This window comes from Lemur catta, chromosome 17 (assembly GCF_020740605.2).
Source record: "Lemur catta isolate mLemCat1 chromosome 17, mLemCat1.pri, whole genome shotgun sequence".
Lineage (NCBI taxonomy): Eukaryota > Metazoa > Chordata > Mammalia > Primates > Lemuridae > Lemur > Lemur catta.
Window position 1 is genome coordinate 29,340,129 of NC_059144.1, and position 27,484 is coordinate 29,367,612.

Sequence of the window (27,484 nt, forward strand, 5' to 3'; positions counted from 1 at the left end):
CTGTGAGCAACTTCATGAATAAAATGACCCGATGTGTGAAACATAAGTTCTCTGTGTGGAGTTATGGGTGCCTATGTAGTATGTATATGTACGTGACATGTAGTATGTGACCCTGTCAAAAAGGCTAGAATTCACCCAGTCAGCTGACGACTTCGGAATATCAGAGACGTTCCCCCACGTCACCACAAGATGGCAGCACATGCACACCACTTTTACAGCTCCTTCACCCTGAGACAGAGTTGTCATTAAACTGTCCTCCCGTAATGCCCCTGCTAGCCTGGAAAAAAACACACTAAAAGGCTTAGGATGTATGTTTGATCCATGTTTATCGTAATGTGCTTCAAACACACACATCATTTCTTGACTTGGATACAGAGGTTAACAGGATGACAAGAGAACATGTAGTTAAGAAATTTGCATCGTTAGGTAAAGAGTGTGTAGCCTGCACCTGAAGCCAGAAGCCAATGATACTTGATAAAAGGATTTGTTCAGTATGGATGATATGTTTGGGTTCATGGCTTGAACGTCTCAGAATTGCTACTGCTCATTTACTGAGAATTTAGACAATGTGGGGCATACAGTCAATGCCTTACGTGCATCATCACGTTAAAATTTACTGCAGCTGTCTGGTGTAGTGATTATTATCCTCATTTTACAGGTGGAGAAAGTAAGGCTTAAACCCTTTAGGAACCTTGGTAATGACTGAGAACCTGGCTTGCTTGACGCCCAACACTCCGCCCATACACAAGGCGCCCGCTAGGTGGCGCTCCTACTTAAGCTTTTACTGCTGAAGTCTCGGTCCAATGCTCCACTGAGGGGGCTGTCTCCCTGCACAGAGTATTTTGTAACCAGTATGATCATTTATATGTTCAATCTTACACCAACTGAGAAGAGTAATTAGCAATTTATTATCAAGAAAAACGTTCATAATATTCTGATTTTTTTTTTGTTTTTTTCTTTCACTTCACTGTAGGACTGAGATTACGCTGATATCCAAAACTCCATGAGGTGGCCAAAAATCCTTGTAGAAGTGGTGGGCGGCAGGTAAGCATGTACAACTGACTCCGAATGGTGACTTCCAGCAGCATGGTCAGTTTGGTGTTGGGCTGAGGACAGGTGAAATTGCTGGACATTAATGGTTCCTTTAAAAAAAAAAAAAACGGAAAGTTGGCTTTTCCCATTTCTTATTTATAGCTGGAGGAGGGGGCAGGAGAGGAATCGATGTGCATAGTACTTGAGCAACAGAACTGTGAATGGGTGAAACGGCCAGGGGACAGGTGGGTGGGAGACAGAGTCCCTGATGCACATGTACCTCTCCCACACACAGGACACCCACGGAGTCCCGAGTGCCACTGACACTCCAGCCTCAGCACTTCACACTCACCCTCATCCTCCTGCCTCAGCCTCCTGAGTGAGTAGCTGGGACTACAGGCACCCACCACCACGCCTGGCTAATTTTTTCTATTTTTAGTAGAGACGGGGTCTAGCTCTTTCTCAGGCTGATCTCGAACTCCTGACCTCAAGCGATCCTCCTGCCTCGGCCTCCCAGAGCGCTAGGATTACAGGCGTGAGCCAGCCTGAACAAGCAATTCTCTCACCCAAACCTTGAGCATAGAAGTCTCTGCACAGAAATTAACTAGCAGCAGATATTGCAAAAACAAAACAAAAACAAAAGAAGAAGGAAATTGCATAAGATGAATCCTTCTTCCCTTTTGTGGGTCCTTGGTTAGCTAAGAAAACACAAATTCTTGATCATGACTGTTCAACCGTGGGTTTGTTCTGCATTCCACTTCCCTCTGGAGCTCCATGCCTCCGAACACAACCCCTACAATGGGGGGGCCTCCTGTCCTGGACATGACTGGGGCGACATTTAAAAATGAGAGAGGATAAAGAATCATAGAAGTTAGGAGCTGGAAGGTCATTATTAACTTGCTGATTTTACTGATAGAGAAATTGAAAGCCCAGGGAGGTGAACTAATGTTTTAAAGCTCAAAACTTGTTAGTATTATAGCAGAATCTGAACCAGAGCCCAGGCCCCTTTTTCTGCCTTCTCTTTTAACCTTTTCTTATGGAAAATTTCAAACATACAAAAGCAGACAGAATATACACTTGTCACTCAACTACAACAATTATCACAATGACCAACAAGTTACCAGTATTGTTTTATTGTCTCCCCTATTTGTACTAGATTGTTTTAAAGCAAAGCCAAGATACTGTATCATTTCTCTTGTAAATACATGAGCATGCTTCTCTAACTGATAAGAATATTTTTCAAAGAAAAACACATGCTATTAAACATGCAATAAAACTAACAATAATGCCTTTAATATTGTCTAATACCTATCCATATTTATTTTCCCAAGTATCATAAAAGTATATTTTTACATTTAGGTTGTTTGAATCCTGATGAAAAAGGTCCACACATTGCCTTCAGTTGTTATGTCTCTTACATCTCTTTTAGACTATAGTAGTCTTTTTAAAAAAATAAAAATAAAAAGAGAGATGGGGTTCCACTCTGTCACCTAGGCTGGAATACGGTGGTGCAGTCATAGCTCACTATAGCCTCTAATTCCTGGGCTCATGGGATCCTCCTGCCTCAGCCTCCTGAGTAGTTGGGACCACAGGCATGCGCCACCACACCCGTTTAGTTTTTCTTATTTTTTTTGTAGAGATAGGGGTCTCACTGTGTTGCCCAAGTTGAGTCCAACTCCTATCCTCAAGCGATCCTCTTGCCTCTGCCTCCCAAATCTTGTGTCTGAGAACAAGAAGGGAGAGGAAGAGAAGAGATGCTCGTCTCTTTCCTGGTGCAAGGCCACTGCTAGGCAAAATGTTGTTTATTCATTTCTTTTCTCTGTGGTACCCCCTTCACACCCAGCTCCACACCTTTACCTGTTTCTCTGAGCTCTTGTCCTCCATGCTGTCTTACACACCTGTATGCTGGAGAGAGGATAAGACCCAGCTATCCTGCTTTCCAAAATTATCTGCCTGCCCTCCTTGTCAATGAAAACATCTACTCTCTCGGCACCTGCACGTGGAAATTAATCCACACTGAGAAGTGCAAGGTCAGAAGTGGCACGACCACTTCTTAGATTACCTCTCAAGAAGGCCAGGAGGAGGGAACCGGGGCAGGGGCAGGTGGGTGGACTCTGCCAGCAAGTCAGCAGGTACCATATGCCCAGGTGACCCTGGAGCAGGTAGGGGGAGAGACTTTGAACCTCTGACACGCGCGGTATTTCCCCAGCATCTAGCACAGCCCCTGGAGCACGGCAGGCACTCAAGGCCTATGGGATGAATGAATGAAGATAATTATTAACATGTCTACTAAATGGCTCTCCTAATGGGAGAGGTATAAACCAAAGGGACTCCCCAAGGATGCAGCCTTTGGGAAAATGCAGAAAAGGAGATTGGTTTTGGGGGGGTCTTTCTGAGGGCCCACGGTGGCCCAAATTCCGGATGAAGTGGCCTCCTCCCCCCAGCAGCTCTGGGCTGCTGCGCTTCAAAGACACTGCGGGAAGAACGCGTGGAAGGTGACAGCAGGCCCAGCCCCACGGCTGTGTCCCCCCTTCCCGAGGGAGTTGCCCTCTTCTTCCATGAATCCTGTTTGTGTGTGTGTTTGTTTGTTAGTTACCAGAATGAATCCTGACCCCCAGGGAGGCGTGGAGTTCATGGCTGCAGATAAAGGACAGACCAGTTGCAGACAATGTGGGGAGGCGGGGAATGCAGCCAAACGGCCTTCAGCTGAAATAACATACCGCCCCCCACCCCCCGCCCCGGCTTTGGCATCTGCTGAGAATTAAGGAAAAATGAACCAAAGTGCCCTGAGCACCTCTGCCAAGGCTGGCTGCCCCGCTGTTGTTGGAGTGGGCACCAAGAAGCACAGGGCACCCCTACGGCGCATGGCATCCGGAAGCACTTAGCCACAAGCAGGTCTAAAGGGGTGGCACGAGGATCCCGCTCCAGCCCATCCACAATCAAGGGTGGGTCACACGGCTGCCCAGCGTGACTCCGTCAGAGTTCGGGCAGAGAAAAATAACCCCCCCAGTGGTGTGCAGGGAAAGGGGTTTAAACCAGGAATTAGGGGTACACAAAAGCCTGTGAAAGGCTGGACGAATAGGCTCTAGGCCGAGCTTCCGAGAACATCTCCCAAAATGAGATAGAAAGATGGGCCCCCCCTGGGGCCTCTCCTGCAGGTGGGGAGCTGGGAGGTCAGGAAGACACAGCCTCAGGGGCTGGCCCCCGGACTGCACCCCCTGCCAGCAAAACGCATGCCCCGTACCTGCCTCTCCACCCCCAGGAAGCCGCCAGGGAAACCCCAATGCTTCCCCCACTGTGCCTCCAGCTCTCAGAGCGCCGGCTGGCCCGGCGGCCACGGCCACGGAAAAAGAAGTTGTCAGATAGGACAATGAATACTTCACGTTCACCTAGGTTTAACGGTTGCTAACATTTTACCACATTTGCTTTATCTCCCCACATATACTGTTAGAGCCAGATTTCCTCGGCCCCGGGAACAGAATGACAGAGTCACTGAGGCTGTAAAAGGCAAAGGAGTTTATTGACTAGTTCGAACTAGGGTCCAAGCCCCGAGCACCAACGCAGTGGTCTCTTTCTATGGGCAGGGACCCCGCGCAGCGGGAGTACAGGTCTTTTATGGTTTTTTTTTTTTTTTTTTTTTTTTTTTAGCTCTTTATCGCAACCAAGCGTTAGGCAAGCCATCCTTGTATACAAAAGCGGACTTTGGCTATTAGCTATTAGCTATAAATTAAGCAAGCAAGCCTTGTATACAAAAGCGGACTTTGGCTATTAGCTATAAATTAAGCAAGCAAGCCTTGTATACAAAAGCGGACTTTGGCTGTTAGCTATAAGTTAAGCAAGCCATCACAGAATTAACTAAAATGTTGTTTCAGTCCTGTTCTACATTTTCTCCCCTTTTCTTTGTTTATACGAGCACTCCTGCTCGTATTTGGTTTATGGGCCTCTTATGTCTTTCATTTCTAAGCTCTGGTACTGCTGTCGCAAAACCATTAATTGTACAGTGTTAACCCGTTCTTTTACAAAGGCAACCAGCCTATTTAGGATATATGGCCCGAGAGTGAGAATGAGCAGGATTACAATTAGGGGTCCTAGTATAGTGGAAAGCAAAGTAGTTAGCCAAGGGGAGCTATTGAACCATGACTCAAACCATCCTTCTCTTTGTTCGCGCTCACGCTTTCGCTTTGCTAGTCCCTCTCTGACTTTAGCCATAGTATCTCTAACTACTCCAGTGTGGTCAGCGTAAAAGCAGCACTCTTCTCCAAGGGCCGCACATAGCCCTCCTTGTTGGAGGAATACAAGGTCCAGTCCCCTCCGGTTTTGCAGCACCATCTCAGACAGTGAGCTTAGGGACTTTTCTAAAAGGGAGATGGATTTTTCAATTCTGGTTATGTCTTCATCTACGGCAGCCCTTAGATGGTCAAATCCTCTGTGTTGCATGGCTAAGGCTGAGATGCCTGTCCCTGCTCCTATTACACCCATGCCAAAAAGGGTAGCCACGGTTATTGCTGTAAGGGGCTCTCTCCTTTTTCTAGCTAACCTGGCTCTGCCTGTGCCCTTTGTCCATGCATCGTATACTATATCTTCTTGATGGTAAATAACCTTAGGGAATATTAACACCTGGACACAGAATTCCTTAGACTCATTAAACACAGACAGGCTAAGACATGGAGTCAGGCCTACTTCAGAACAGAGCCACCACCCATTGAGTGCTGGAACGATCCATTTTGTCTTTACAGTCCGGTTTATCAAAGGGTGGATTTTGGCATAGAACTGTGTATGAGTGGGGGTTACCTTTCCTATACAGATTCCACTCTTGGCAACTACCTGAAGTGTTAGCCCGGGGCCCTTGTGGTCCTATATGCAAGATCCAGGGGCTTCTTTCTCTGAGTAGTTGAAGGGAGCAGTTAATCCAACTGCTTCATAGAAAGGGGGTCTAATATCATAGCATAACCAGCAAGCTGCCGTAGCATTGGGGTCGGAGCGATTTAAAGCCCCATATGCCGCGATCAGCATTTTCTATAAAGGGTCTTGTGGCTCTTGCACTTTCCATAGAAGGTTCTTTGCTACCGGAGCCTGTGTTCTGGGGGCCACCTGAGTTGCCTCTGAAGGTATAAGTGGGGTGCTGGTGGGTTTCTGGGTTGTCGGGCACTGGGTATATTGTTTTTCTGTCAGCACCCTATTGGGCCCTACAGCGCCTTGGATGGGAGAAACCCGCAGCTTAATTTGTATTACAGTGCCTCGCCCCCCTTTGCTGTGATCATAGAGGGTGAATCCCCAATATAATCCCGTGACCCACCGTCTGTCCTTCTTTCCTTCCTCCGTAAACCTCACACGTACTAAGTTACAGTCAGAGGCATACCTGGTTCGTGAGCACGGCCGGACAAAAGACATTTCGATGAGAAGAGATTGGACCTGCCATTTCCACTCTCCATCATTGGTGGTCACACATCTCCAGGATGCACAGTAGAGGGACTCAATTTCCCCGCATGTGCGTCTCATTTCCCCTGTTCTAAATCCTGGACATACAAAAAACCCATTCCTACTTAACTCTATCCGGGCCTGGCGTTGAGTAAATTCGCCATCTTGGCGCCACACCATCCCCCCTCCACGCGGTTCCTCTTATCCACCTGTTGTGCTTTGCAGGGTTATAGTCCACATCAATGCCCGGTAATTGTTCTAAGTTGAAATATAGGTCCGGCCACCAAGTGTTTAGTGGGGTCGTCCCTGAAGTCTTATTATAAACTTCATGGGTTTCCAAGTTAGTGATTTCCCAGGTGAGGTTATAAGGCACGTGGGGATTTGGATCAGTCACTAGCGTTTTCACAAGAGTCACAATTATAACAGTCACCACAAGCATCTTTGTTCCAGGCACTTCTATCACTGGGCCACACGAGTCAGTCTGGTCTTCAGGGGATTCTTTGGATCTGCTGAGGCCCTCCACTGATCTTGCTGCTGCTCTTGTTCACCCTCGCTGGCAGGTCTCACGTGAGAGTGGTGTATCCAGGTTGCCATACCATCAACCTTTAGGGCAGTGGGGGTGACAAGAATAATCTGAAAAGGTCCCTTCCACCTGGGCTCTAGGGTTTTGTTATTATGCCTTTTCACCCATATCCAGTCTCCCGGCTGGTAAAGGTGCCCAGTATCCTCTCTCTTCCCCTCTTGGGTTGTCTGGTAAAAAGCTCGGAGTGCAGGCCAAATCTGGCCCTGGACTCGCTGTAGAGCCTGTACAGCCTGTAGCACCTCTTTTGGGGCTTCAGGCGCAGCCCCAAAAGTTATTTTTGGCACTACTGGTGGAGGAGCACCATACACAATCTCAAAGGGGGTTAGGCCTAAATGATAGGGGGTGTTCCGTGCTCAGAACAGGGCGAAGGGAAGGAGGGTCACCCAGTCTCCGCCAGTCTCTAGGACCAATTTAGTCAAAGTCTCCTTCAGGGTTCTGTTCATTCTTTCTACCTGCCCTGAGCTCTGGGGATTATATGCACAATGTAATTTCCAATCTGTCCCCAGTGCCCGGGCTAGTCCCTGACTAACTTGACTTGTGAAGGCTGGTCCATTGTCAGACCCTATGCTCTCTGGCAGCCCATACCTGGGAACTATTTCCTCTAATATTTTCTTTGCCACTATTAAAGCAGTTTCTCCTTTAGTAGGAAAGGCTTCTACCCACCCTGAGAAGGTATCTACCATGACCAGTAAGTATTTGTACCCATATTTCCCTGGTCTTACCTCTGTAAAATCTATTTCCCAAAACAACCCAGGTTGCCTCCCCCGTTCCCTGGTACCTGTATGGGTCCCTCTGACCTTCCCCGGCTGCATAACCTGGCAGACACGGCAGTTTTTGACAATGTCCTCTGCCGTCTTCTCTTGTGATTTGAATCTGAGTCGTGCCGTGGCCAGCAGCTGTAACATCTTCTTTTTGCCAAGATGTGTTGTCTGGTGCAAGTGCCCTAGTAGGTGATTCCCTAAGGCCTCAGGGACTATCAGGCGATGTTCTCCGTCTTGGAACCAGCCGTCCTTGTTCGGCGTCGCCTGCAGCTTTTCTGTGGCCCACCTTATGTCCGTGCTGGAATAGTCCGGTTGGGGGGGGCATCTTTCCCATCCCAGGGGGCGGCAAGCTTAGATGCAGAACATCGGTTAGTACCGGCCCTTCCGCAGCCCTTTTTGCCTCAATGTCCGCGGCCCGGTTGCCCCTGGCCTCAAGGGAGTCCCCCCTCTGGTGCCCCGGGGTATGGACTACAGCCACTGCCTTGGGTAGCAGGATGGCTTCCAGTAATTGGAGTATCTCCGATTTGTGCTTAATTTCCTTGCCTTCAGCTGTAATGAAGCCCCTTTCCCTATAGAGGGCTCCGTGTATATGCACTGTCCCGAAGGCATAGCGGCTGTCAGTATACACCGTCAGCCTCTTCCCCTGGGCCCGACGAAGGGCTTCTGTCAATGCAACCAGTTCGGCCTTCTGGGCCGAGGTCCCCTGTGGAAGGCGTGTGGCCCAGATAAGCCTGCCTTGCTCATCTACTATGGCCGCCCCTGCATACCTGTGTCCGTCCTGGACGAAGCTGCTCCCATCCGTGAACCAGATCAGGTCGCTGTTTGCGAGGGGGCGGTCTCGCAGATCACTCCGGGCCATCTGGGTCTCAGCCAGGATCTCAAGGCAGCTGTGTTCAGGCATTGTTGGCACCGGATCTGGCAGAAGCATGGCTGGGTTCAGGATGACAGGAGTCCGGAATCCGATGCGAGGGGCGTCTAACAGAAGCCCCTGGTAGTGAGTCAGCCTCGCGTTTGTGATCCATCGTCCCGGCGGCTGCTTCAAGATCCCCTCTATGGCGTGAGGGGTGGTGATGTGCAGACGCTGGCCCAGGGTGAGCTTGTCGGCATCTTTGACCAGCAAAGCAGTAGCTGCAATGATTCGCAGGCACGCAGGCCACCCTGCTGCCACCGGGTCTAGCTTTTTGGACAGGTACGCTACTGGCCGTTTCCAAGGTCCTAATGTCTGTGTAAGCACTCCCTTGGCTATTCCCTTTCTCTCATCTATAAACAGGTGGAACTCCTTTGTGAGGTCAGGGAGCGCCAAGGCCGGGGCCTCTAACATAGCTTTTTTTAGGGCCCGGAAGGCATCTTCCATTTGCATAGTCCATTCCCATTTCTGGCCCACTTTACAGCCTTCATATAAGGGCCGAGCTTTTTCTGCAAAACCTGGGATCCAGAGACGGCAGTACCCTACTGACCCCAGGAATTCTCGCACTTCTTGACATGAAGTTGGGGTGGGAATCCCTAACACAGTCTGTTTCATTGCCTCAGTCAGCCATCGCTGACCTCCTTTTATTTTATATCCTAGATAAGTGACTTCTTCTTTGCAGATCTGGGCCTTTTTAGCACTGGCCCGATATCCCCGTTCACTTAGCACCCTAAGCAGGTCCTTAGTGCTTTTCAAGCAGGTCTGTGGGGTTGGGGCAGCTAGTAGCAGATCATCTACATACTGCAGCAAAGTCACTTTTGGGTGGTTGGCACGGTATTCACCCAAATCATCATGAAGGGCCTCATTGAACAAGGTGGGTGAGTTCTTAAACCCTTGAGGCAGCCTTGTCCAGGTCAGTTGCCCCTGAATTCCCCTTTCCTCATCTTGCCATTCAAAGGCAAATATTTCCTGGCTGCGCGGGGCTACTGCCAAACTGAAGAAAGCATCCTTTAAATCCAGGACAGTGTACCAGGTTTGTGTCGGGGGAAGGGTGCTTAGCAGGGTATAAGGGTTGGGAACCGTAGGGTGGATGTCTAGGACCCGCGCGTTGACCTCCCTGAGGTCCTGCACAGGCCGATAATCTTTCCCACCCGGTTTCCTCACTGGCAACAACGGAGTGTTCCAAGCTGACTGGCACTTTCGGAGGATTCCAGCATCTAGAAGCCTTCGAATGTGGGGCATTATGCCCGTCTTGGCCTCCTGGGGCATAGGATATTGCCTGACCCGGGCTGGTTCAGCTCCTGGTTTCAGTTCAATATAGAGAGGCGGCCGATGCTTTGCCCATCCTGCTCCCCCTGTCTCAGCCCAGGCTTCAGGAAACTCATGAAGCCAGTAGCTCATTTCCCCTTCCTGATTGATCTTCATGGGCTGATACAGTCGGTACTCGTCTGCCTGAGCCAAGGTCAGGATTTGAGTAACCCGGGGGCTACTGATAAGATTGCCTTTATTATCAGTTATTATTATTCCTTCTTCTTCAAAGTAGATACGGGCCTTTAATTTTGTGAGTATGTCCCTTCCTAATAATGGGGTGGGGCATTCTGGAATGACCATAAAAGCATGACTCACTTGCCCCGAGTTCAAATCTAACTTTCGTTGAGTGGTCCATTGGTAGGGCTTAATTCCAGTCGCCCCCTGTACCCAGCTAGTCTTATTGGATAGTTTTCCAGTAGTTTTGGTAATCACCGAGTATTCTGCCCCTGTGTCCACCAGGAAGCTAACTGGGTTCCCCTCCACTTGCAAAGTTACCCTGGGCTCGGGGAGGGGCACCGAACCTCGTCTTCCCTATTCACTATCTTCTCCTTGCCCTGCTAGTAAGACTCTCTTAGGCGATGCTCTGCTCCCTGGGCCCCCCTTTTTCTTGGGACATTCTCTAGCCCAATGTCCATGCTCCTTGCAGTGGGCGCACTGATCCTTGCCTAGTCTTTCCCTCCAGGGTCGTTCTTTGCCATCTGCCCCTGACTGTCCCCTTCCCATGGCTGCAAGTAGGATCTTAGCCATCTCCTTATTTGCCTTACGTGCCTCACCGGCCTGGAACTTCCTATCTTCCTGTCTCATTCTTTCTAACTTTTCTTCCGGCGTCTCCCTATAGTTATAGACTTTTTCCGCCACTTCCAGCAGGTCTTTCAAAGTTTTCTCACTCAGCCTTTCTATTTTTTGCACTTTACGCCTAATGTCCGGGGCTGCCTGGTTAACAAAAGCCATCATTACTGCCGCCTTGCTCTCTTCTGCAGTGGGATCTATGGGAGTGTACTGTCTGAAAGCCTCCATAATCCTTTCTAGATAAGCCGCTGGACTCTCCTCGGGCCCCTGCCAAACATCCCCTACCTTAGCCAAATTGGTCGGCTTCCGTGCCGCCGCCCGGAGACCGGCCATCAGAGTCTGGCGGTAGACCCGGAGACGCTCCCTACCTTCAGCCTCATTGTAGTCCCAGGGCGGCCGTTCAAGGGGAAAGGTCTGGTCGATGACCCGAGGGTTGACAGTAGGCCTGCCGTCCTCTCCAGGAACTAACTTTCGAGCCTCCCCCTGGATTCGCTCCCTGTCCTCCGTGGTAAAGAGAACCTTAAGTAACTGTTGGCAGTCGTCCCATGTGGGCTGATGAGTGAAAAGGACAGAATCTAAAAGGTTAATTAGATCTCTCGGATTATCAGAGAAATTTGCATTTTGAGATTTCCAATTATAAAGATCACTGGTGGAGAAGGGCCAGTACTGATGTGCCTGCTCCCCATCCACTCCTGGGGGTCCCACGGCCCTCAAGGGAAGCGCCCTCACTGGTTCAAGATCTGGAGTTTGTCCAGTCCGTTGTCTAGTGCCGTACGCCGGCCCCCCCCCCGTCGGAGGCCCCGTCTTCCCCTGGGCCGCAGGAGCCGCAGGAGCCGCCTGGGCCCCCTGGGCCACCCTGGGATCATAAGGTGGGGGTGTATGCCACTCTAGGTCTATTAAATCTGGATATAGATTAGAGTCTGGCAGCACAGGTGACCCTGTGGGCTGAGGATCCTGCACCCCACTCTTCTTTATCTCTTTGGTAACCAGGGCTTGTGTCCTCTTCCTTGATGCTGGCAGGAGGGCCCTTAGCCAAGGTGGCGGATCCTGGACCAAGTCTTGCCAGACTATAATATAGGGGGCTTGGTCCAGATGACCGTGATGACCAAAGACTAACCCTTTTATTTTTTCAATAAGCTCAGCATCAAATGTTCCTTCCTGTGGCCATCCTACCCCGAAGGCTGGCCACTCTGCCTCACACAAAGTGATAAATTTATTTTTCTTTATATCCAAGGAAAGACTGTGTGCCCTTTCCTTAACATTTTTGAAATGATCAATGAGGATAGACAGAGGCGTTGTCTGAGTCTGACCCATGCTCACAAGGGTATCAGGGGAGGGAGTTCTTTCAGGTGTCCGCCTGGCTGCGTCCCTCGCGGGAACTTAGGCGCGTCTTGGCTAAGGTGTACCCGTATAGAGCCCGGGCCCGGTCACTCCTTTTTAGGGGAGTGAATCACCGTTATGCCGTACGACGTCGCCACAGAAACGCAGGTTAGGACCCACTCAGATTCCGTAGCCGTAGCCGTGGAACCTCATACAGTCACACTTCATTCACTCAGTCAGACAGACAGACTTTACCTCTTAGAAGGGAGGGTCGATCTGGAGCCACGCTAGGACTCCCACTACGACCCAGTAGAAGAATGTAAATGCACACTTCTGTGGAGTACTCCAAGACTGGGGTGTTACAGTGTATAGACCGACACCAAACACCAGGGCTAGTGAACAGAGGAGGAAGAGCTGCACCCAGAACACTGCACCTTCCAAGACCAGGCGCGTCATAGAAGCGAAAAACACAGACGAGACGACAAAGTAACGACAACGGGGGAACAAACAAAGACAGAATGACAAACAGCGGCCCCGGACTTATCCCCGCTCGGGGGTGCCTCCCGCAACACACAACTTAGCCGGCTACCGTTTGGATTCCTCGTCAAACGGATCCACCTGGTTTCGCCTTTCTAAACACCGTTTCCATCAAGTGGCCCCGGACTTACCTCCCCTCTCGGGAGTGCCTCCCACTGACTGCCGAGTGGCCCCGGACTTATCTCCCCTCTCGGGAGTGCCTCCCACTGACTGGAAACCAAAAAAAAGCAAAACCAACCGTGGGGGTGACGGACGTCTCCTGTCACTCCCGACCAGCGACCCACCAGCGCGTCCGCCTAAGTCTTCTGCCGGTCTCTTCCCAGGGCCCAATCACCTACACCGTACGGATTTCAAGAGTTCCAACTCCTCCTCGGATCCGGATTCTGTTCCGGGGGATTTGGGATCCCGGACGAGCCCCCAAAATGTTAGAGCCAGATTTCCTCGGCCCCGGGAACAGAATGACAGAGTCACTGAGGCTGTAAAAGGCAAAGGAGTTTATTGACTAGTTCGAACTAGGGTCCAAGCCCCGAGCACCAATGCAGTGGTCTCTTTCTATGGGCAGGGACCCCGCGCAGCGGGAGTACAGGTCTTTTATGTTTTTTTTTTTTTTTTTTTTTTTTTTTTAGCTCTTTATCGCAACCAAGCATTAGGCAAGCCATCCTTGTATACAAAAGCGGACTTTGGCTATTAGCTATTAGCTATAAATTAAGCAAGCAAGCCTTGTATACAAAAGCGGACTTTGGCTATTAGCTATAAATTAAGCAAGCAAGCCTTGTATACAAAAGCGGACTTTGGCTGTTAGCTATAAGTTAAGCAAGCCATCACAGAATTAACTAAAATGTTGTTTCAGTCCTGTTCTACAATACATGTTTTCAGTACATTTTTAAAACTTACTGTATATTCCCTAAAATGGCAATCTCCTCTCTTCTCTGCTAAATATCCATCCAGTCAATAAATACTTATTAATGCGTGCATTACTTCCAGGTCGGTGCTTGGCATTAATGTGACAAACACGTTAGATATTTCTGTGTACTGAAAGGGCCTCCTTCCCCCTATGATGGTCTGATTAGAGGGAAAACGTGAAAAGGAATTGAGACAAAATGTCACAGGTGCCGAGCTAGATGGATCTACGGGGACGGTAGGCGGCACAAAGGAGGAAGCAAGTGGCCACTTCTGCCTGAGAGAATTGGGAATTGAGTCCGTGGAGGGGAGAGATGGGACCTAATGCACCAAGCCGTTAAGCAGTCACCCAACCAGCTTGGGTTAATAAAGACCAGTCCGATGTGGCCCTACACCTCCTCCAATGATGAAAAAAAGTAAAAACCCATTTGCCGTGGCCGTGCACCTCCTGCAGTGAACCAGTGAGTCAGACACTACCCCGCCAGCCTCTGAGTCAGCTTCCTGCTCCTGCCATCGCGTCTCCTCCAGGTCCAGCTGGGAAGGTCAAGCTGCTCTCTGGAGTCCGGGGGCGTCCGAATCTGCTCTTTGCATTTCTGCTGACTCACTTGTGGGGCTTGCTTGTGTGTTCCCTCTCGTGTGCTAATATTTATCTGGCCTACCTTTATGCGGGGGACTTCTCAGGGGCCTGGGGGGAGGCGGCTTCTTCCGGGAAGAATCTGCATTTGCTTCTGCAGGGTGCCCCGGGAATGACCTACCAGGAAGCATCGGAAAATCATTTTGTTTCTGTATTTTTCCCATCCTGTGGCAGTGTAAATCCAATCCTGGAACCTGTGTGAGGATAGATCTATGACTTGAAACTTTAGGGGAGACTTTTCTCCCTCTTCCCTGAACAGAGACCTGAGATTGATGACTGACAGCCATTTGCCGGTGGGCTTTTTAAAAAAATTTTTTCCCAACATCATCCTTTCATTCAAACTGTTGCGTTTTGGCGGCCCTGGCCTTTTGTAGGGTCTTCAGTTCCATTCCTCCACCTCGCATGGGCCAGAGACATTCCCTCCTGTCCCGCCACATGGCCTTTGGAACCCAGTCTCCGGTTTTCTGGAATGACCAGTCTTTTAAGGGCAGCTGTGACTTTGATTTTGGTTTTGGTTTTTGTCTTCTGTGAATTTTTCTTGCTGACTCAAGAGTTTGTCTATTATTTTAAATAAACATTTGTTTTGTGGTGGGAAACTGGACACTAGTTAATGAGGACAGATTTTAATCAGTAATAACCATTGCAACAGAGAAAAGAGGCCAGTGAGAACTGAACTCCACTTCAATTTCTACAAGGATGACTGGTGTTTTAAAAGGAGTCTGAGGGGCTGGCGCGGTGGCTCATGCCTGTAATCCTAGCACTCTGGGAGGCCGAGGTGGGAGGATCCCTTGAGGTCAGGGGTTTGAGACCAGCCTGAGCAAGAGCAAGACCCTGTCTCTACTAAAAACAGAAAAATTAGCCAGGCGTGGTGGCGCATGCCTGTAGTCCCGGCTACTCGGGAGGCTGAGGCAGGAGGATTGCTTGAGCCCAGGAGTCTGAGGTTGCTGTGAGCTAGGCTGATGCCACTGCACTCTAGCCCAGATGATGGAGCAAGACTCCGTCTCAAAAAAAGAGGGAATCTGAGGAACAGGCAGGGGGTCAGCGGGCTCAGTAGAGCCAGGGAAGTGAAGAATGAAAAAGGGTCGGGCAGTGTAAATGCCACTGGGACAGCTGTGTTTGCAGGTGGGCAGTTGCTGAAGTTAGGGTTCTTTCCCCTCACAGACAGGGAGACAGAGGCCCAATCCTCAGGTATTGGCTGAAACAACCAATACATTCTTTCGGCAGCCTTGTGTTTTCTTAGGCAAGTATTTAAGGGGCATGGGAAGGTCATCCCAGGGACGAGACCTTGAGCTCTTAGAAACTATGTTAGCATTTTTATGACAGCTGTTTTATTTATTTATTTCAGCTTATTATGGGGTACCAATGTGGGTTACGTATATTGCCCTTGTGCCCCCCTCCCCCAGTCAGAGCTTCAAGCGTGTCCACCCCCAGACGGTGCACATCGCACTCATTATGTATGTATATGCTCATCCTCCCCTCCCCCTCCCATCTGCCCGACACCCAATAAATGTTATTCCTAAATGTGCACTTAGGTGATGCTCAGTGAAACCAATCTGATGGTGAGTACATGTGGTGCTTATTTTTCCATTCTTGGGATACTTCACTTAGTAGAATGGGTTCCAGCTCTATCCGTGGAAATATAAGAGGTGCTATATCACCATTGTTTCTTATAGCTGAGTAGTACTCCATGGTATACATATACCACATTTTATTAATCCACTCATGTATTGATGGGCACTTGGGTTGTTTCCACATCTTTGCAATTGTAAATTGTGCTGCTATAAACGTTCGAGTGCAGATGTCTTTTTTATAGAATGTCTTTTGTACTTTTGGGTAGATGCCCAGTAATGGGATTGCTGGATCAAATGGTAGACCTACTTGTATCTCTTTGAGGAATCTCCATATTGCTTTCCACAGAGGTTGCACTAGTTTGCAGTCCCACCAGCAGTGTGAGTGTTCCTATCTCTCTGCATCCACGCCATATGATGGCTGTTTTAAAATTCTTGTCAGCTGGATACCGGAAGTGGGTGGAGGTAATATGGAGGAGTTTCTGGCAGGCCCCAGCGACTGAAAGCCGGGGCAGAAGTGCTGGTCCAGGTCGAGATTCCTGTCCCGGTCCCGCCAAGACAGCGACTGCAGTAGGAGGAAGTAAGTTTGGGACGCAGTGGCCCACCACCGCTATACATTGCAGCCTTATTTCAGTTCAAAATGAACTATATGCCCAGCACTGCCAGCCTTACCGAGGACATCGACAAAAAACGCCTGGTCCTGCTTCGAGATGGAAGAACACTTAATAGGCTTTTAAAGAAGCATTGATCAATTTGCTTAGTGCTACATGCATATTCATGTGGCCAAAATATACGGTGATATTCCTCGAGGGATTTTTCTTTTTTTCATGTGACCAAGGCATGAACCAGGCATAGGCACAGACCAAAAGCCAAGCTGGGATAAACAAGGGGTTGCTTTGTCCCTGGCTGATATGAGATGGGCACCACCAACCAGATGCCACTCTACCCAGGGCTGGGACACCTCGAGGGATTTTTGTGGTCAGAGGAGAAAATGTGGTCCTACTAGGAGAAATAGACTTGGAAAAGCAGAGTGACACCCCTCCAACAAGTGTCTATTGAAGAAATCCTGGAAGAACAAAGGGTGGAACAGCAGACCAAGCTGGAAGCAGAGAAGCTGAAAAAAAAGTTCAGGTTCTTAAGGATCGAGGGCTCTCCGTTCCCCGAGCAGATACTCTTGATGAGTACTAAGTCCTTTGCTCAGAGGCTGCTGCTCTTGAAGAGCAGGGGCTATCACTGAAGGGAAGTCACATCCTGGTCACCTCACACATTGGACCAGAGACTGTAGAGTTTTGAAAAGTCACTTTTATTTTTAATTCTTTCACATTAACATGAAGAAATCATCTGAGGTTTCTGTTTGTTTTTTTAAACAACAAAATCATTGTTTAAAGAAACAGTGGCATGGACGCCTTTCACCCGTCATGTGGAGCCAGCAACTACTACTTCTTTATATTGTTCTTCTTACCCCAAATAGAGTTTACAGGGGACATTCTTTATTTACTTGTAAATAAAACATGAATCTCAAAACTGTCAAAAAAAAAAAATCCTTCTCTGATGATTCTAGTATCTGCACCGTCTCGGTGCTGCTGTCTGTTGAGGGTCTTTTCTCCTGCAGATTGAGATCTTCCTAGTTCTTGATGTGATGATCGATTTTCAGCTGAAATGTGAACATTTTTGGTGTTATAAGACTCTGGATCTTACTTAAGTCTTGTGTTTTAACAGGCTTCCTCTGCCGCTGCTCTGGGGTGTGAAGGGGGCACTGCCTCAAAGCTGCCAGGTAAGGGGAGGGGGAATCCAGGTTACCACTTGGCCCCTGTTGAAACCAGGGGACAGAAAGAATTCTCCTGGTTATTTCTCAGCGGGGTGGGGAGCTCAGGCTCCACAAGAGACCTCTGACAGCACTCGAGTGAGGAGGAGGAGAGGCCCCTGTTACCAAAGGGTGGGATGGAAGCCTGGGCTCCCTATGTGGTCTCCGCTGACACTCCCACAGGAGGAGCCTTGCACCGCTGTGTGCTGATGAAACCCTCGTTCTCGACCCGGCCTCTGACTCCAGCCCAGAAAGGAGGCAGAGAGGAGCCTCATGACCTCCCTGTGGGAGTGGAAGTCCAGGCTGTATTTGGCACAATCCTGGTGGGGGTTTGGGATGCCTAGTTACTGCTTGGCAAGGGTGAAACAGGTTCTCTGGGCTCTTTCTGAGCCAGAGGGGAGGAAAGCTGGTCTCCTGGGCGAAGGCCTAGGTTCTCTGTGGTTACCATCACTGACAAGTGCCACAGCCCAGACAAGTACCGGCAGTCCCCACCTGCCCTGCAAACATGATGGGTGCTCTTGAGAGTCAACGCCCACCTTGCCACCCTGGGGCTCCATGTAAGACCTGGCCCATCATCCGATTTATTCTATGTGGGACTGGGGTACAAAGAATAAACTTTTTTAAAATAAGATTCTCAATCAAGAAAATTTTTTACCCTTTGGAACACATCTTACTGGGAGGCTCTACTCTCCTTATTTTCCTTGTTTGACCTCTACCCCCAGTAGTTTTATTGAAATAGAATTGATGTACAATACAGTGTACACTTTGATGTGTTTTGACATGTATATGTCCCATGAAGTGATCACAATTAAAATCCCGAAAATAGCCACCACTCCCTAAAATTTCCTCACGCTTTTGGAATCCATTCCTCCCTCCCACTCCACCCCCATTCCTCCGCAATCACTGATCCACTGTTATGATAGATTTGTTTTCATTTTCTAGAAGTTTATCTAAATGGACTTATATAGTAGGAACTCTTTATCCTGCTGCTTATATTCAGTAAAATTATTTCTGAAATTCACCCACGTTGTATTGGTAGTTCCTTTTGTACGTATAGACCACAATTTTTAAATCCATTCACTGCTAGTGGGCATTTAGGTTGTTTCCAGTTGAGGGGTGGTGCATATCCGGTTGCTGTAAACATTCATGTACAAGTCTTCATGCAGACAGAGGCTTCCATTTCTGGTGGGTAAACAACTAAGATTAGAATGGCTGGTCATAAGGTAGGTGTATATTTAACTTTTAAAGGAAGTGAAAATGTCACACACATAGGGTCAGAACACAATCAAGTCTTTGTTCACTTTTGTGTTATGAGTTATATGAGATTTTAACCCATTTCAACCCAGAGCAGCACACTAATTAAAAGAAACTGCTACTTGTTCGTGTTTAATAACTTACAACAGGACAACCTTCCTTACTGCCAACATAAACCTTACCCCAAATCTTTTTATTAGACTTTAGTAGAAAGTAGCCACTTACAATTCTGATCTTCAGATATTAGTAACTCTTCTCTTGCCATAGACTTAACACATTCAGGTCTGTGCATTTCCTATGGATATTAACTAAATGACATTATGAAACTAGCTCACCTGTCATATAAATTAAATATTTAAATATCGACATATTGCTGGGTCCCTGGCCATTTGTGAAATCTATTTTCAAGAGACTACTATCACCCTGATTGATATGGGCTGATTTTGCCTTTTATAGTTCCCCAAAATGAAAGCATCTGAGTCTCCTTGCTACCAAAACAAATAAGATGAAAAAAGTTCTGTATGTCCACCGTCACCAAGGCCCTCCTGGGGTCTGGCCCCCCTGAGTGTGCCACCTCCAGTGCCGTTGTGCCGCCATCCTCGGGGCGAGATGCGTGCATCCTCATGGAGTGCTGCTGGATACGTGACCAGCACTTGAGGACATGCAGGATGCTGGTCTCTCCAATATGCAACTCCCAAGAAAGTTTGTGATAGTTCCTTAAGAACTAGAACCAGCAATAAAAAAATTGGCGACTGGACATCACCCACCATCTAACCCAAGGTAGATGATGCTGCCCCTCCAACCATCAGCCGCTGGAGATGCAACAATCCCTAGTGCCAGGAGAGGAGGCAAAAGAGAAAGTCTTGGCAGAAGCGGGAAGACAAGAAAGACTGGCATGGAGGTGAATAAGCACCCATGACTGTACTACCAGGTACAATCAATCATATACCTGGGTGTAGATTAAGGTTTTGGAGCCCCCAAGGGGGGAAACCACAAGACTACCAGAGGTTGGAAAAGGGAAGGAAATAAAAACATATTCCTGCACACCAAAATACCAAAACACATGAGGAAACTGAATGCTAAGAGAAAAAGCCAATAAAATCAATAATCAAAGCAGGAATTCATTTCAAAACAGCCTGAAAGGACTTTAAAATAAAATTTAAAGGAGAGGCTGTAAAAAAATATAAAAAATAAATAAAATTTAAAAGGTTCAGAGTGTTCAAAGAGGTAAATGAAAGTTATACTTCCATTTTAAAAAGAACTGAAAAATATTTGATAAAAATGGAAAGGAATAAAACAAAACCAGATGAACATGAAAAAGAGTAGAAATCTTGAAAAGTATGGTTTAATTAATACAGGTTAAGTATCCCTAATCTGAAAATCTAAAATCCAAAATGCTCCAAAATCTGAAATTTTTTGAGTGCCAACACAATGCTCAAAGAAAATGCTCATTGGGAGCCAGGCAGGGCAGCTCACGCCTGTAATCCTAACTCTTTCCAAAGCTGGGAGGATCACCTGAGGTCAGGAGTTCAAGACCAGCTTGGGCAACATAGTGAGACCCTGTCTCTACAAAAAAAAATTTTTTAAATAAAGAAAATGGTCACTAGAGCCTTTTGGGTTTTGGATTTTCAGGTTAGGGATGCTCAACCAGTAAGCATATAATGGAAATATTTCAAAATCTGAAACCTGAACGCTTCTGGACCCAAGCATTTCAGATAAGAAATACTCAATCTGTATTTAAAATGCAATAAACAGAGTAGGCAGGATATATTAATAGTAAAAGAGAAATAAATTGTAATACTAAGGAAATTACACAAAATGCAACACTCCTCTTCGACGTCTAACAGGCACCTCAAAGATTTCAAGCCACAGAACTCCATCTTGAAATCACATCTCTACTAGGAGAAACAGAACTGATCAAAACAAAGCCATTCCAGTTGAAGTAGAGGTGGTAGGACTGATCTCTGTCATAAAATGAGCATTGGGCTGTGGTTTGGTGATTTTCCTTCTATTGTTCTTTTGGACAACTGCTATCTCTTATTTTTTTCCTTATTTATTTATTTATTTATTTTTTGAGACAGAGTCTCACTCTGTTGCCCAGGCTAGAGTGCTGTGGCATCAGCCTCGCTCACAGCAACTTCAAACGCCTGGGCTCAAACAATCGTCCTGCCTCAGCCTCCCAATCTCCTATTTTTTTGAACATATATTGCCCTCAAGTAAATATGAGCACCTTGAAGATAGAAGCTGCTTTATTTTCCTACAGATTACCCAAGCTCTCAGCAAATATTTTAGTTATGCTTAAATGAATGACAATATAGGGAAATCTAGTTCAATCAGACTAGCAAAAAATGAAAAAGTTTATTATTTTATATAGTGCATAGTCCCATTATTACAGAAACACCAACTCTAAGGAGTATAGATTCTTTTTCTTAAAATAAAAGTTCTTAGTCCACTTTTATTTAAATAATATTTCTCCAAGGTCAAGGGCTACTAGTCCATTGTTACAGAACAAAAATTGTCTTTAATATTGAAGTAGATTCAGCTCAAGATGTAAGAAAAAGTACCAAATAAGTCCAAATTAAGTAAAATTTTAAAAACTTAAGAGCTGTAATTAATGAGATAGTAAAAACATTGCTCAAGAACACTAAAAGCTAGTTTAGGAAAAAAAAAAAGTATAGATCTTTGGCACTCTGATCAAGGATAATGGGATAATGCATCCTCCACCCCAAAGAAAGGAGGTAGAAGATTTTAAATTGTCTACTAGAAAATTTCAGCAGCCATCATACTTATATTCCCATGACAATCAAGAAAGAAACAAGGATGCTTAGAATTGCTACTAGTAATAAAAAGATATTTAAAATTAGAAAGAAAAATGCATTTGTAGACAATATGACCAATTATCTAGAAAATCCCAGAGACTCAACAAAATATTTTGTCTGATTGAAGTCAGCAAGAGAGCTAGAAATAAGATCAATAAACAAAAATTAACTGCTTGTTATTGGTGAAGAAAAGTATTTGCAGAAATGTAATAGAAAAAATGTTTAAAAAACTATAAATAAGAGTAGTTTTTAAAAATCTAACAATACACTTCAAAAAGCGTACAACCACCAGTCAGTCACAGTGGCATGAGCCTGTAGACCCAGCTCCTCCAGGGGCTGAGGAGGGAGGATCACTTGAGCCCAAGACCAGCCTGGACAACATAGTGAGATTTCATCTCAATTAAGAAAAAGGAAAAAGCCTATGACACCCACATGGAAACTCACTCTACTGGAAAACACAAAAATTCTGAATAAATGGAGACATACTGAGTTCTGGAGAGAAAGATGTAGTTTTAAAACATTAACTCATCCCTGCTATATTTTTAACATAGCAAATTAAACACTGTTCAGAATCTCAAGAAGACCTCTCTGGCACCTTATTAAAGTGATTCTCAAGTTATTATAATAGAAAATATTTGATAAGCTTCAAGTCAGTAACAAGAAACAGAAAAAAAATATTTGGAAGAATTTTTTAAAATTGAATAAAAAAATTGGGCAACTACCCTATCACATAATATAAATCTGTATTAATCTGTGTCACCTACTGAAACATAGAACACTGGAGAGGGTAAGATGGGAGCATGTTTGGAGGGCGGGAGGGAGAATGAGCTTGTGGAGGTACATTAAGTGTGAGATGCCCATCAGAGCCCAAAGCGGAGATGGGGACACAGCTGGATGTATATATCTGGAACTTTGTGGAACTCAGGACCAGCTGCAGAGTGATACATTTGAAACTGTGTGCGGGATGCCACCGAACTTATGCTGTTATTGCTTTCTTCCTACGAAGCTATGCAGTTTGGCTCTGCAGGTAAGTTTCAGAAGTTCACCCATCCCATCTACATTTCTGTTTTCCATCTGAGGAAACAGGTGTAGGTAGAGGTATATCTGGATAAATTTAGTAGGGGACTAGACAGATTAGTCAACAGTATTCCTTTTATTATACCTATACTAATACTAGTTTCCTCATTATTTTAAAACACTTGCCTTCCATGTCATTTCCCTTCTTTAAAATTATTAACAAACTTTTATCTCCTACACAGATGCCAAGCTTCTATCTGGCATTCATAATACCTTCCCCACTGTCAGGATGGCTCCTTCATTCCCCCTGAACAGGACCCTGGCCTCTGAGTTTACATGGGCTGTGACCCAAACTGGTTTCACAACTACTCTGACCTCTATTGCAGTCTGTAAGGAGCCTGAGAGCTCCATAAGGTCTTTGACTGTTCCAATCCATAATCTCTTCTTACTCCCCACGCACACTTGCATGGTATATTCCTAACCATATGCTCTCTTGCATTTTAAACATCTCAAATTTATTTTCCAAACCATATAAGCCCACTAAAAGATTACATGTGAATTTCCAATCATGAATAGCAAAATAACACAATTAGAAATAATGAATACTTTGCTTTTTACCCCAAAAGCACATGATCCAAACCTAAAATGCAAAGGAGTAAATCAACTATATCCAAATCTAAATTAACAGAATTCCACTATCAACCTAGAACACCAAACCAGTAATAATGTGAAAGACAAAATTCAGGTAGCTGTAGACAAAGAGCCCAGGCAGAAAGGGTAACGATTGTACACCAGGACTAGTGAGACAGCCTGTCCCCTGGGTCATGCAAAAGTCCTATCCAAAGCAGCACCTTCTTCACCACCAGTCCACCACCTGCAGGATTTAGTTACACTCCCCCAGGAAGGGGAAGCCAGGCCACGGGGAAAACTATACCTAACCTTCCACTTAAACCAATGGTATAATAACTACTATTCTCATAATTCTCATTCAGCAGTGAGCAAAAAATTGGTTTAGGGTAGTCCATCAAACATGTGACTCCAACCGGAAGAGTGAGAACTCCACGTGTAAACACAAACACACACACACGTGCACATGTGGACACACTCCAGACAATATGGCCAGACGCACCATACAAAATTGTATGTTTATCATGAAACAATCTGAGTTAGGAAACTAGGATTGTTGCCACCACCATTTATTTATCTAGTTCATAACTAAGGATAGAACACCATAGTAGTGCTGGAGATGCAAAGCAGTCCCTGCCCTTAAGGGGCTTACAATCTTATTAGGGAAATATAACAGGCACATGAGAAGTTGCACTACAAGCAAGCATACGCTAACAAATGCCACGGACTTGAGAAGGCAGCGTAGTTTGAGAGCACAGGATTCAGAGTCACAAAACCCAGATTCTAGGCCCAACCTGGTAAGTCAGTTACCCTCTCTGGGCGGACTGCCCCAGCTGTACAATGAAGGAGTAAGATTTAGAGGCTGTCTGCCTTTGTTTCCATCATGATTCAGATCAAAAGCTGAGGTGAGTTTTATGGAGGAGGTGGTACCTGAGCAGACACTGAAGGAAGGCAGAGAAGGCATTTCAGACAAGGAAAGCAGTACTGAGGTAGGCGTAAGCTTGGACTTTGGAGGGTAGAAGAGAGAGACAAGTGTCACAGGAGCAGTGGGAGTGAGGTAAGTGGGTGGCAGGAAGCCAGCTGCGGCAGCCCTCAGGCCTCCGCCCACACAGGACTGAGCGGTGAACACCTCACGCTTACATCCAGTCATTCACAGTGCATAATTCTAGAGTAGAAAATACCAAAGGACAATGGTGGCATTTTATCAAACATTTCACTTGATTTCCAGAAAGTATAAATAATTTAACATTATGCCTCTACATTTCAAAATTGATATCAACATACCTTCCTAATTGTCAAAATGTAAACCAATTCAAAGTTTACAATCTTAGTGAACATAACTAAATCTCTTAATGCAAAAGGGCATTTGATACAAAGTATATTATCCCAACAATTCCAACATTTTCTACTATGGTCCACATACTGTTGAAATAAAAATGAGTATGACGAGGTCCCTGCCCTTGAAGAGCCCACAGCTTGTTAGGTGAGAGAAACATCAAGGATACCTATCTGGAATGCCCCGTGATGCACAGCACGGTCAAGGCATGGGCGTAATGTTCCAGAGCACAAAACTAGATTCCCCTTCTGAAGGAGTTTCAGCAAGGGCTCGGGAGAGGGGTCAATGGCTTGAGCAGAAATGAGTTCAGCAGAGAGAAAGTGGCTGTGGGGTGGAGTGGCTCCCAGGCCAAGGACATACGGACACAGACAGGGAGTGGTGCAGAAGCATAGCATGTCCAGGGCTGACCACAGGTACAGTGTGGCGGAGCAGAGTGTAAAGGACAGCAGCTAGTAACGTGAGGATCTGGACTGAGTCTTATAAAAATGAGGAGCCATTGCTTAATCAGCTATTGACACTGGTTTATAAGGTCAGGAAGAGACAGGGAAGAAAGTGAGCAGGAAAGTTCTGTGAATCATAAAGCAGTGACAATGAGTTCTTCCCAGCACCACCTACTACCTCCTTTCCTCAACCTCTCTTCTGTCCCTTTTTTATTTTTCCCCAGATTTCACCACTGTACAGTATCTTCTGTCACTTTTTTCCCCTTTATGATCTGCTTCCCCTCTGCCCTGGAGTCTCTTAAAAGGAGCTAGAACTGGGAAGGCATAGGAAAGGAGCAAAGGAACAGGACTAGAAGTGTACACTTATGGCTAATCAAGTTACCACAAAGAAATGATAATTGTATTAGACAGAGGTCTACAGATGAAGAAAACATTTTTTCAGGAGTTTTCTAAAAGTGCCTAATTGACATGTAAATGTTGGAAAATCTCATTCAATGTGGGAAAAGTATATAGAACCCTTGCATAAGTATCAGCATTACAATAACCACAGGACTTCAGGGCCTATAATTCACACAATTAAGATCTAACCAAAATTGCATTGCTTAGCTTAAAAAATAAAAAGTACAATGAGTAATTTCAAGTCTTAGGTTCTCAGCTACTACCAAAATACGTAAATATATGAATAAACTGCCTCATGAAAAACATGCAGTAATAGATGCAAATAAGCCATCCTTTTAGGGTAGACACTGAAATTCTATTTCTCATAATATTATAAAACCATTCTACAAAAGTAACACCTTCTTGAAATTTCATTTTATAATGAAGAAAATAAACCCTTATCATTTTATTAAACATTCATCCTTAAGTTACAGTTTTGTCAACACAATCTGCTTCTAATGAAAGAAACCTTAGTTTAATCCTAAAAACATGCATATACATTTAGTAAGTTCTTCTACATTTCTAAATAAATTACATGCATGATGTATATTAACCAATAGAGATACCAATATGAGAATTCAGGACATTTATTTTTCTACATGGAGATTTAACTACTGTACAACACACACAAAACAAACCCACAAAGCAATGGTGCGTAATAGGTAGTGAGAGACACTTAAAATAAGCATATTTAAATGCCTACAAACAGGCTTTTTTTTTTTAGGCAACAAAATATTTCCAGTCCTTGACATCTTCTCACACTCACCTAGCACCACAGATGCAAGGACTTAACAGTAAACGTGTACAATCTCATGCTTAAAACCTAAAGCATGCACTGAATCGAATTTATACATTGTGGTCTACTCTAAGTATGCGATACATACTTCTTACTAATGTTTAACACATTAAATTACCCTGCAGCATTTTGAAATTTTAACATTTATGTAAAACAGCTTCTGAAAGATTTAGGAAATAAGTTTTAAGGTTCACCTTCAGGCTGGTTTGGTCAAGTGGAAAAATGGCAGCAGCCTCAAGGTTCATACTGGATGAAAATGGTGTATGTGCATGTCAGTCCATGTAAAAAATACCTATATACACAGATGGCACAAAGATTTGTGCAGTTGGAATCACCAGTGCAAATGCATGCATTTGAGGTACTTATTTTTTCCATGGTCAGGTATAATTATGCATAGTCATTTTCCTCTCGTGCTAAAGATTTGACCTGATCAAATGAAAAGCTTAAGAAGTGTAAATATGAGCTATTTATATAGTTAATTTCAAAGTGCTACGCTTGTAATGAACATTTGTTTAACATTACAGATTTACATATTTAGTTTAAAACATTTACTAACCAATAAATTTTCCCACTGTAAAGAGATCGACTGGTAATTATACCTGGCCAAGTGATTTAAATAGCATACTTGAAAATTCCTGCAAGAACTGTAGTGAAAGAGTAAAATACTTCATTATTGCTTCATTGAACTGAGAAGCCCAAAAGGCATAGATATACAATGCTCAATGATGAAAAATGAATCCCCAGAACAGCGGTGCATGCCCCCAAATGGCCTTTGTGCAATAAAAACTAAGCATTCTCCACGTCACCAATGCCGTTGGCATCCACGTGGATACCAGACTCCCCACACAAGGATGAGGGAACAAAACGGCTAACAGTGGGACACAAACAGCTCTTAAGCTCTGGCAATTCTTGCTTCAGACGTTCCAACTGCTCCACTTGGAATATATTTGGCTGTTCAGGCATCCAATCATATATCCTATGATGAAACAAACACAAAATATATAAAATAGTGTAATTTTATGGTTTACTTAAGACCTGCTGACTTCACCTTGCCACAAGAATTCATTTACAGAATGCCTGGAACATCCATATTACAGAGTTTTTGTTTTGTTTTAAATATGAAAGCATCAGTTTTATTTTTAAAAATTTCTCTTCTCCACAGTCCAATAATCCACAATAGCAGCGTTTTTGTT

General features: G+C 45.6%; 1 protein-coding gene, 1 non-coding gene and 1 pseudogene across 4 annotated transcripts in view; 1 reads left to right on the forward strand and 2 right to left on the reverse strand.

The window, feature by feature from the left end:
- The first annotated feature begins 16,354 nt into the window (after positions 1-16,354).
- On the forward strand, positions 16,355-17,284 carry LOC123622749 (annotated as a pseudogene).
- LOC123622955 lies at positions 16,586-16,720 on the reverse strand. The gene has a single exon (XR_006729692.1). It is a non-coding gene; the product is annotated as a small nucleolar RNA SNORA48 (small nucleolar RNA).
- The window catches only part of GPCPD1 (glycerophosphocholine phosphodiesterase 1), a 60,140-nt gene continuing 49,698 nt past the window's right edge, over positions 17,043-27,484 (reverse strand). For 2 of the 3 annotated variants that reach the window (XM_045529318.1, XM_045529320.1), the window contains 3 exons: positions 26,848-27,267; positions 18,591-18,746; positions 17,043-17,414 (listed from right to left, as the gene is read on the reverse strand). In XM_045529318.1, the coding sequence (XP_045385274.1) occupies positions 27,078-27,267 (190 nt within the window). In that variant the 3' untranslated portion in view covers positions 17,043-17,414; positions 18,591-18,746; positions 26,848-27,077. Of the gene's footprint in view, positions 17,415-18,590; positions 18,747-23,834; positions 27,268-27,484 lie in introns of those variants that run through there. The other variant, XM_045529319.1, reaches the window with a different exon arrangement.